Source organism: Ipomoea triloba, chromosome 3, assembly GCF_003576645.1.
Source record: "Ipomoea triloba cultivar NCNSP0323 chromosome 3, ASM357664v1".
Classification (NCBI taxonomy): domain Eukaryota; kingdom Viridiplantae; phylum Streptophyta; class Magnoliopsida; order Solanales; family Convolvulaceae; genus Ipomoea; species Ipomoea triloba.
This window is the reverse complement of record NC_044918.1, coordinates 27,975,677-27,986,231: the sequence shown is the minus strand read 5'-3', so window position 1 is coordinate 27,986,231 and position 10,555 is coordinate 27,975,677. Positions and strand designations below refer to the sequence as shown.

At 35.0% G+C, this 10,555-nt stretch overlaps 2 protein-coding genes across 7 annotated transcripts in view; one reads left to right on the top strand and one right to left on the bottom strand.

Moving 5' to 3' along the window:
- Window positions 1-856: 856 nt before the first annotated feature.
- On the top strand, window positions 857-4,631 carry LOC116012723. 6 transcript variants are annotated; one of them, XM_031252371.1, is made up of 10 exons: window positions 858-1,018; window positions 1,174-1,251; window positions 1,360-1,429; window positions 1,695-1,785; window positions 1,868-1,929; window positions 2,062-2,339; window positions 2,426-2,459; window positions 2,540-2,671; window positions 3,372-3,423; window positions 4,170-4,267. In XM_031252371.1, exons 2-9 carry the CDS (start codon window positions 1,204-1,206, stop codon window positions 3,386-3,388), a joined length of 732 nt encoding a protein of 243 aa, XP_031108231.1. In that variant the 5' UTR covers window positions 858-1,018; window positions 1,174-1,203; the 3' UTR covers window positions 3,389-3,423; window positions 4,170-4,267. The 6 variants fall into 6 exon arrangements, with proteins under 6 accessions (XP_031108230.1, XP_031108231.1, XP_031108232.1 ...); XM_031252372.1 differs by lacking the exon at window positions 4,170-4,267 and adding an exon at window positions 3,800-4,114; XM_031252370.1 differs by lacking the exons at window positions 3,372-3,423; window positions 4,170-4,267 and adding an exon at window positions 3,800-4,114 and having other exon boundaries at window positions 857-1,018.
- A 497-nt stretch (window positions 4,632-5,128) lies between these two features.
- LOC116012722 overlaps window positions 5,129-10,555 on the bottom strand; it is a 7,923-nt gene continuing 2,496 nt past the window's right edge. The window contains exons 2-4 of the mRNA XM_031252365.1: window positions 7,475-8,483; window positions 5,881-5,955; window positions 5,129-5,625 (exon numbers count right to left, since the gene is read on the bottom strand). Of these exons, the coding sequence (XP_031108225.1) occupies window positions 5,512-5,625; window positions 5,881-5,955; window positions 7,475-8,359 (1,074 nt within the window). The 5' untranslated portion in view covers window positions 8,360-8,483 and the 3' untranslated portion in view covers window positions 5,129-5,511. The remainder of the gene's footprint in view (window positions 5,626-5,880; window positions 5,956-7,474; window positions 8,484-10,555) is intronic.

Sequence of the window (10,555 nt, the reverse complement as noted above, 5' to 3'; positions counted from 1 at the left end):
TTACACCTTTGAATGAGGTGCAAATGGTCTAAACAAATTTTCTTTGAAACTCAATAGTAACCTTAAAAAAAATGACACAATTATTTTATATATTCAATTTAGGGTGTGTTTGGAAAGGTGGAAAATGATTTTTGGAAAATGAATCATTTTTCAGAAAATATTTTTCTTTCTTGTGTTTGGCTGCAGAGTAGAAAATTAACTTTGTGTGTTTGGCTCATTTTCCAGAAAATAAGTAGGAAAATGAACAAAATTATAAAAAAGAAATACATGAAAAAAATAATTACTTCATTCTCGAAACCAGTAGGCCGGAGTGGTTTGACATCGATGATTTTTTTTCTGCTCTGAAAAATATGCACAGATCCGTAAATAATTACAACTGAAGAAACAAAAAGAAAAAGAAAAAGAAAGATGATAAGAAGATGGAAAAAAGTTGAAGATGAAGAAGCAGTTGGGAGGCGAAGAAGTGGAAGAAGCATCGAGTTGCCCAAGAAGGGGCTCCGGAAAATGACTTTCCCCAAAAAAAGGGGAAGCCATTTTCCGTAAAAACTAGCTCCTTTTCCATTGACCAATAAAATGATTTCCATTGACCTTATTTTTCACTTCCTTCCCAAACACCATAAATCCAAAAAATGATTTTCAGAAATTATTTTCCGAGTTTCCAAACATATCCTTAATCCATACACTCTAAACCCAATCAAATTTTAAAAATTTTCATTTCTTGAAATTAAGTGAGAAATGACTAATGAATTATATATAGTTCCTTTCTACCAAACATGTCATAATGAGTTGACGGGTCATGAGCGGTATCGGGTCGGATATAATACCCAACCCATTCCGGATGCGGGTCTTCTGGTGAAGTATCTGAATGGCGATGCCAAGAGATTTTCAAAAAATTAAAAAGTAGGGTGGGTGTACAGTACGAAGGCTTTTCCCTCCCTCCAATCCACTGTTTGCACTCACTCTCACCTCTCGTTTCTGATCTGATTCAAGTCTTCGAAACCCTAACTCAGTGACATAAGTACGCTCCATTGGTTATTTGGTGGAAAGCACATTATTTTCATCAGTTCACCATTTCAAATTTCGCTCTTGAATGCAGAGTTAGGGTTTTCTTTTTTCATGTACCGCTACTATTCAGTATCTTTTTTATTTTATTTTTTAAATCTTTGATTGAAGGGCTTAGCGATTTTTGTGGATTTCTTCGAAATGGAGGCGATTTATGCAAAGCTCTATAACAAGTACACTAAGCTCAAGGTTGGTTTTTTTTTTTTTTTTGGTCTGCTCTTCGGATTTGAACTTCTCATATCTGGTTTGTGTCTATCATTTTTTTTTTATTAATATTATTTGTTTTTTGGGTGGTAGAAAGAAAAAGATTCCGAGATGGAGAAGCTGAATCGTGAACAAGAAGAGAAGTTTTTGAATTATGTAGCCGGTACATTAAACAATATGTGTGCACCCATTGTTTTGTGAATTTCCAGATTTTGTGTTATTTTCTCAAAATAGTATGACATTCTCTTCTTTTTGGCTGTAAGATGCTAGTTATTTTTGAATGAATTGGTTATCTGATGAGTAATGGTGTTAATGTTATGTTGAAAACTTGCATGGTACTCATGTTTTGATGAGTTATAACACAATTTCAGTGAATGCTTTGACTTAAGGTGAAGGTTGACTGGTAGTTTGGTTCTTTGTTGGTTCAGCCGCGGAGGAAATGATAGAGTACTTGAGAAGTGAAAAAGACAAACTTTCTAAGCAAGTCAATGAGTTGAAAAGTGAATTGGCTTCAATAAGGTAACTGTTCCTGAGTATGATTTGCCTTTTACCGCTTATCGGTAACAATGAAAAGTGTGAAACATACATTATCTTGGTGCAGATCCACCAAAGATGAACAACTAATTCACATTCAAAATCTTTTGATGGAAGAGAACCTTAAGAGTAAGGATAAGCTTTGCCTATAAATCCTTTCAGCATTCATTAAACTATCTAACCAATATTTATATTCTTATAAACACATTTTCATATTTGCGTATGGTTTGGAAATATTTTGGATCCTCAAACCCATTGCAGATAAAGAACTATCAGAGGAAATTGAGAGATTACAAAGCCTTGAACAACAGAGACAAGTTAATAACTTATCTCAAGATTATGAAGGTGAAAATGGACAAGCAAATGATCCTGGGGGCGTTTCACCTCATGCATTTAAGTCCCCAACTATAAAGAAGACTAGGAAGCGTAGTAGGCAATCCCTCCTTGTCAATGAAAATCCAGTTGATGCATCTGATGCAGAGGAAAACTTGGATGACCTCATGAAGGAACCTACAAATGGGTTATGTAAGATGATTGAGGTTAGTGCTATTCTTGCAAAAATTTGTGGGATATAGTATTTTTATGCACCATTTTCACTGCTATGACCATAAAAAAAAAATTTCAGGCTCCATGCTGTAGAAGAATCATGGATGCTTCAGGTATATCCTAATACTGAATTAAATCTTTGTGTTCAAGCATGATCTTGCGTATGTCTAACTTTTTTTATGGAATGCTTTAGGTAATGAGGTAACTGATGCTGAACATCTAACCTGCATGTTTCAAGACCTGGCTGGGTGCATAGTTGGAATGAAACTATCACCATTTATGGAAAATGAGGAATATCTTATCTCCGCTCTTCACGAGTCAAGTGGTAATAATCTTTACCTTTTCTGCATTAATGTTCTGCTCCTATGACTCATTATCATATCTTTCATACCTTTTTTTAGATCCAACTTGTTACTAGTTACTACTGAGGAATGTCGTACTTAGGGGTAAAGGGTTATTTGACAAACAGACACCTACCTTCCCCTAAAAAGCCTTTAAAAACTTCATTACTCCTTGCTTCTATACAAGTGTTATGCTTTTTAGTTTGAGTAGTGTTAAATAACATGCTTTAGGATGATCCATTGATGCATATCTTTTGGTCCCTGTTTGAATGATTTTACTCTTTACCTTAAGTACTACATGTTGTATTAGATTTGATATATACTCTCTAGTCTCTAATGATGCTTGGCAAAGTTGCCTAGAAGATGAGATAAACTGAAGATAATGACTGAGTTTCATTATTTGTGGATGTGATGTGTTCTCCCTGAATTGTTGGCCATGTTTGGTAAAATAGCTTACCAGCCAATTTTGACTTATTTGACTATTATTAGCTGTTTGATTTGGTTAAACAGTCAATATGAGTTACTCAACTTTTTGAGCCCGTGAACATATGTTTATTTATTTTTATATAAATTCTATAATAATAATAATAATAATATTATTGTTGTTGTTGTTGTTATTCTTATTTTAACCCTCATACAGTTATCATCTAACAACTAATTTACCAAACATCTTTCTACAACCAGCTAATGCTATCGGCTAGTCAAACACGTTAACCCAATCCGCTAACAACTATCAGTTAAGTCAATCTGCTATTAGCTATAAGCTACTCCCTCTGTCCCATTTTACCTGTCCTATTTACTATTCATTGGTCAAATTAACTCTTTCTTCATTGCTTATTTTTTTTTAGTAATTTTTAATTATTTTTAAATTTGATTTTTTGTGTTTAATAGTACTTTTAATGTAGTTTCTAAATATATAAATTTTATATACTAATACTAAATTTAATATTATGAAAAATTGAATTAAAAATAACTTTAGTCAAGCCTCGTTAACCGAATCAGACAAACAAAATGGGACGGAGGTAGTATTTGTCAAACATCCTCGTTATCTTTTTTGCCAATTTTCCATCTAGTCATGCCCTATTTTTTTTTTTTTTTTTTTTTGAATGCAGTCATGCCCTATTGTTTAAATCCTTCTTTAAGGAAATAATGAGTTGAGAGGTGTGGTGGGTGGCAAATGGCCACCATATGCTGACATGCTTTTGTGGCGGAAACAAGTAGCATAAAAGATAGAATATCAAGAGATGAAGAGATGAGACATAATTGCCTGATTAGAATGATTACAAAAGCTTATGTACTCATAGACAATGAGTTTAGTTCTGTCATTATACAGCATGGGTTTATTAATTATGATTTTCCTGGCATTTAATTTTCCAACACTTGCAATAATTCACTTTATCATTTCTTCTAGACACCATTAAGCTATAGATGGATACTGCTGATATCATTTTTAATTCCAAATATATCCTGCCTTTTTCACAGGTTATTCTTTTACTTTAACATGGATAAACAACTCAAGTGGAAAACCAGAATTGTTGTACCGAGTTTCGTCATTGGGAACTTTTGAGAGAATAGCACCAGAATGGATGAGAGATGTCTTAATGTTCAGCTCAAGTATGTGCCCAATCTTCTTTGAAAGGCTGTCTCGTGTTATTAAAGCTTAATTGCTGACAAAACTCCCACCCACCCTACCCCATCTCACCATTAGATGACTTCTTCCTTAGATATGTATCATGTCTCTTGTACTGTATGTAAATACTTTTGATAGTCTTGACAGCCAACATGTATGTTTGCAAATTAGATACTTTGTACGGGTGATATCTTAGTTACTACCAGACCATAGATTCTGACGTTTGCTAGGTCAATGTAAAATCAATTATGATAACTCTCATGTGCATATTGAGCCTAATATTGATATTAGAGGACCTGGCTGGCTTTGCAATCTTTTATTTTTGTTGATTAGTTATTCTCTTTGAATGAAACCCCACATCAATGAATATACATTTATTTTGAAAACTTTGATGATGATTTATATGATTGTTGTTTGATTCTCCAAGTCGGTGTTATGCCCGTGTCCTGAAGTGGAGTTAGCTTCCCTCGTTTTCAATTTTAGTATACCAAAAAAAAAACTGTGGGGTTACACCATATGAAGGATGCACTGGGAGCATTAAGTCTTCTTTTTGTCGGTCTTGTTGGCTGGTCTTAACCTTTTCTTTTTGATGAGAGAATTGTATAGTTTTTTACTAGTGTTAGTGTATTTCACTTTCTCCCTTGTAATGGTAAAATAAAAAACATTAATTTTTTTTTTTTTAGTGCATGTACATTTTTACCGATTCACCGATTCTTTCACGGATGCATTGAGTAATCGAAGTCATAAAGCTATTGGATTTGATATTTTTACATCACTATTATTAAAAGTCATTTCAATTATTATTCGAATCTTTGATCCAATTGCTGTAAAATAAGTAAAGTATTAAAATATGCATCTTTAAATATTAGTTACAAATTTCTCTCAATCACTCAAAAATGAATAAATAAACTCGAGGAGAATTTCAGATGAAGCAGCAGTTTTTAGTCCTGGAATATGACGACTTTACCCAAGACACTAGACCTGTAGTCTATAGACCAGTAAACTGAAAAAAAAAAAATTATAATCGAGTGTAGAACAACATAATCAGGAGCTTTTCTCCCCCCGACTCAAAAAGAATAAACTATAATGCTATACTAACATATGATTTATTTATTTTTTCTACAATAACACCTGAATCAACTCACAACCAAAGAAAGCAGAACATATTTGCAATGGAGGAAGGCAGTATCATATTCATGTTGAATGAGCATGTGTTCTTGAAGCCCATATGCCAAATACAAGAAACCAGAAAACGAACAAGATCGCCCAGTACCGCGCAGGTCCATACTTAATTCTTGTTAACACAAACTGCATTTAACAAGGGTAATAGTAGTTGGTATTGGAATTTCATTTATGAAATGTATTCTTAATTAATTATTTATTTCAAATTGAAATTAATAAACAGAAAAGGGTAATTATTCCCCGGCAGTGCAAGAGCGTTTACATTGTTAAATGTTTAAGTAGCAGAGATTTAAGAAGCAATGACATGTAAAATAGATATCTGACTGCTGCAATCTAACCGGTGATGGAATGTCACAAAGAAGAGGATATGGAAACACTTACAAAGCGAAAGAAGACTACAATTGTTAATGCACATACGCCTCCCAGAAGAATATGCAGCCCATTTTTTGCAGTTTTCTACACAATGAATAGTTGATTAATAAAAATAATTTTAAAAGAGGAAATATTAAAAAAAAAAAGAAGATAAAGCAGGGGAAAAGAGCATATTGTCGGAGTAACTAGTTTCTCAAAAGAGTGCAGGAGCAATAAGAAAATCTCGTATAAACAAGTTTCTTGCTTAAATTTCAGTTAGAATATATTTCAACAGGAGAAAGGGCAAACTGGAGTAGCTATGCATGCAAAGTAAAGATTGGATTTTACAGGTGTGAATGGAGAGGTCACACCACAGGTAATGTACATATAATTTCAGAGGTATGCAGAGTTAACTTAAAACTTCAAAAAAATAACATAAGCATAATAAGATGATTGAATCTATGTAATGAATGCTTCAAATGTAATGTGCTCACTCATCTAGCTATACAAAGATGAAAGAGGTAATTACGCAATACAGGAAAAAAAACACTACAAGATTATTACATAATTATGCAATACGTCAATAACTCACTAAAGTGTATACAACTTCACCTTGATTTGACACTATCATTACATGCTTATTTATACTAATAAGTAGACTATTCTAGACTCAATTTAAGACACTATACCATAGGTTACAAGAATAGGAAATGAAAGGATCTCAATACTTGAAACAAGATTAAACTAATACATTTATTCTGTATATAACTAAGAGCCTCTGCTAAATTGCTAATAACTCTATTATGACTTTCATTTCAAGAGCCATTTGATTCTTTAGAAACTAGACCTCAAAAGCTTTCTATAGATATTTGATACGTCCAAATTCATCAAGTAATCACTGAGATATGGTCTTTCAAAGTTAGTCCCAAAACATTGAACTATATGTTGGAAGGTCATGTTTAATTTACAATTTATGAACACCTAGTTAGTAAATTCAACTGTTCCTTTGATTAGTATACGGAGAAAAAACTTTTCAGCAAGATATACTGAGAAAATTTGGGTTAATGACTGAAATGTGAAGGAAAATAAAGGAGTGGACAAAAATGTAAAGATTTTAAAACTGGGACAAAAATAGGAAAAGAACATTTTGGAGATGTGTTTCAGTGTCAGAAACGCATCTCCCAAATGCGTTTGTTATTATTATTATTATTTTTCCGCACGTATAAAATACATGAGCCGCAAGTCCCACTTGACCAAACTGGGCGCCTTCTCAGGAGAAGGAGACCCCAAATGGTCGCCGCCTTTTTTTTTTTTTTTGTTGCGTCTCATGTATTTTATACGTGAAACGCAAATCCCACTTGCGTTTGTGGTCAACGTGCGGAGAAAAAACAATAATAACACTGAAACGCATCTCCCAATGCTCTTTTCCTATTTTTGTCCCAGTTTTAAAATCTTCACATTCTTGTCCACTCCCCTATTTTCCTTCACATTTCAGTCATTAACCCAGAACTAAAAATAAATAACCAGAAAAAAAAATTAAATTAAACTAAAAGTAGGACCCAAAACAAAGCCATCCACATAACACTGCTAAGGATGTACCAAAGTAAAAGCAACTTTTGATTACCTTTCCAACATGGGGAGCAATGAGCCAAGCAAGAGTAACAGTAAGCAGCCCTGTAGCAAGGAGGATCCCAGTACCTTCCACAGCCCATTTGGTTGCACTATTTTCAGTTGGGGGGACTTCATCTTCAACCATATTAGAAGTAGAAGGTTGTTCAATAACATGTGAAACAGCTGTGGTGTTGTTATGGGGATTGAACCACAATGAAATTTCACTCAATCTCTGCCTTCGAATAGCTGCAACAGCATCAGGATCAACACTAGAGTTTTCCTGCATCTGTGAAGGAATAGGCTCCCCACTAACAGTCCTTTCTCTTAGCACATTATACTCTTTCAAAGAACTCATAACTTTCTTGAAGTCTGCAATTCTTATATGACTAGCTAAACATCCACATATCTCACAGGTGGTGGATCCATGGTTGACAAACCACTTGAGTGCACATGCATAGTGTACAAGAGCAAGATCATTTTTGCAGGCACAGCCAAGTTCAACTAAACTGCCCTGGTTAGGATCAAAACCCATTTCAATATCAGCATTACAGACAAAAACTTCCCCATCGGGACTAATGAATTCAACAAACTTAGATCCTTTAGGTTCAATTCTAGCACTGCAATCATTTTCATCATCTTTTGTTTCTTTGTTTTGATAGGGCTTAACCTCCCAATTTCTATCCTGTGTGTCACTTGATGGAGGAGTAATACCTAGGAATTCCAGTGCAGCATCTCCCCTTTTGTCAGATTCAGTACATTGGCACACTCTACAAGTTGCCAGGTTTGCCTCCTTGTCCAGATTATGACATGATACAGAATTACTTGATTCTTCACTTGTGATAGGTGCAGTGCTTCTCCTAATCACATCACTGCTCTGACATATATTCCCACTTTCCATCACATGTGAAGTTTACCATCTATAGAACTTGTTACTGTCCTTTTGGCGGCTTTTGATGGCTATTGCATTTCTGTGTGAACCTTTTAAAGCTATGCCATAGGGTTTTGGACAGTAAAGTGATCCCCTGTTTTATTGAAGTAGAAGAAACACAATAATAGAAGTCACAAGTCCACAGTTAAAAAACTAAAGATCTTTTTCACATCGAATGTAAAATCACATCAAGCATTTCATCTTTTTGTGGCTCAAAGCATTCAACTATGAGAAGAGAAGAAACAAGTACAGCAAGGAAATAATCATAAACATGGGGAAAAAATCACTATCATGTATTACATTCCTAGTTGTCTCTTGAGGTCTGTTGTAAAAGCATGAACCTTTGGGGTTTGGTTCGGGTGCTATCACTGAGATAGCAAATCATAACTCATCTGTATACCGTTGAGCTTCTTTGGTTTTCCTAGGTGTACAATACTGTATACTTGGGTACAACTTTAGTATGCTTACTGATTTGAAAATAGATTGGATTTCATAAATACACAACCATAAGCAATCTATTTAGTGATACTAGTTCATCGGTTTCTAATAGTAATGACATCATTTGAGATGCAAAACTGTGAAACATTGTCACAATTACTGTAGTAGCAACTGATAAACAAGCCATCATGCCTCATAAAATTCCAATTCAATTTCATCTTGAAGAAACCACAGCCATGAAAAATGGGAATTCAATACTATCACAGATGTCGATGTACAAACCATATGGTCTGGAAAAAACTGAACCTCTTCTTCCTTTTCTGTCATCTTCTCTCCTTGTCCTATTTGCAACTTTTGTATTACACATAACCCTACATCAGCAGGCCTTCTTTGGACACATTCAAAGAATATATATTTGCTTTCTCTTAATATACTTTCTATAAGTGATTCTATAACCATCATCTGTGTACGTCATTTCCATTCCATTCCTTGTTTGTTTAGCGCATGCCAATTTTAACATTCTCATTTCACCATAACTAATATTCATTCCAGTTTCCTTGTGAGGAGAAAAGATTTAAGTATCCCAGGCATTAACCACATCAACATGTGTCCAATCCACTGATTTAATAACATGTCAACCATTATTTCCAAGTCATTAATATTTAATGATGTTAGCATACACATCAGCCAACTTTTTTTGGACTAATGAACAGTCTGGAACAGTGAAAATGGAGCAGTCCACCACCCCAACTACACCTTTTACCCCATTTGGCAGAATAGCAGTGAATCCGAACATAGTTTCCATAAGAAATTTCAACAGGAGAAGTATGGTCTAGTTGGGGTGGTGGAATGCTCTCATCGCAATCGTTCCAATTTCACTGCTCTCCTCCGTCTTAGTACCCACCATCTGAAAAGTGCCCAAGTAGGTGACCTTGTTCTTGCTTATGCCATGCCCATCAATGTGGGAAAACCATTCAAGTCCAAGAAGTGAGATTTTGGAAGATTGATCATCATTAATGAGTTGAAAATAATTGTTGACATGTTATTAAATGAGAGAAAGAAGAGGGGAGGGGGATGGGGGTAGTTGAGGATTTAGATCTCTTTGAATTTCAAAATATGTGGTTGAGGTGTCTCAGCAGTGTATATAAATAGGCTCCCTTGTATAGCTCTTTTCATCAGTAAATACACACAAATATTCAGGTTAACATGGTATAAAAGCCTGTGACTAAGTGTGAGGTACTAGGCTCCCTTGTGACTAAATAGGCTCCCTTGTATAGCTCTTTCCCTTGTATAGCTCTTTTCATCAGTAAATACACACAAATATTCAGGTTAACATGGTATAAAAGCCTGTGACTAAGTGTGAGGTACTAGGCTAAGGTCGGAATAGTAGGGCAACGCCAAAGGAGGAATCACGCCACCGTCGCGTCGTCGCCAATCACCTCTAGCTCCACGCGCCAGCACGTGAGGGAGATTCCGGCAGTATCTTTGATCGGGACTTGCACGGGTACTCTCACCTTGATGTGCTGAGTATGTGGAGGTATGGTTTTGATATAGTTTTGAAGTATTTTCTAGGAATTGAAGTTGTATGTTCCAAGAAAGGTATATTTCTTTCATTGAGGAAGTATGTGTTAGATTTTCTTGAGGATACTAGATTGTGGGTCGAGGCCTTGTGAAAAACCCATGGATCAAGGTACCAAGCTTGTAGCTGGTGAAGGAGGGGGGGGGGGG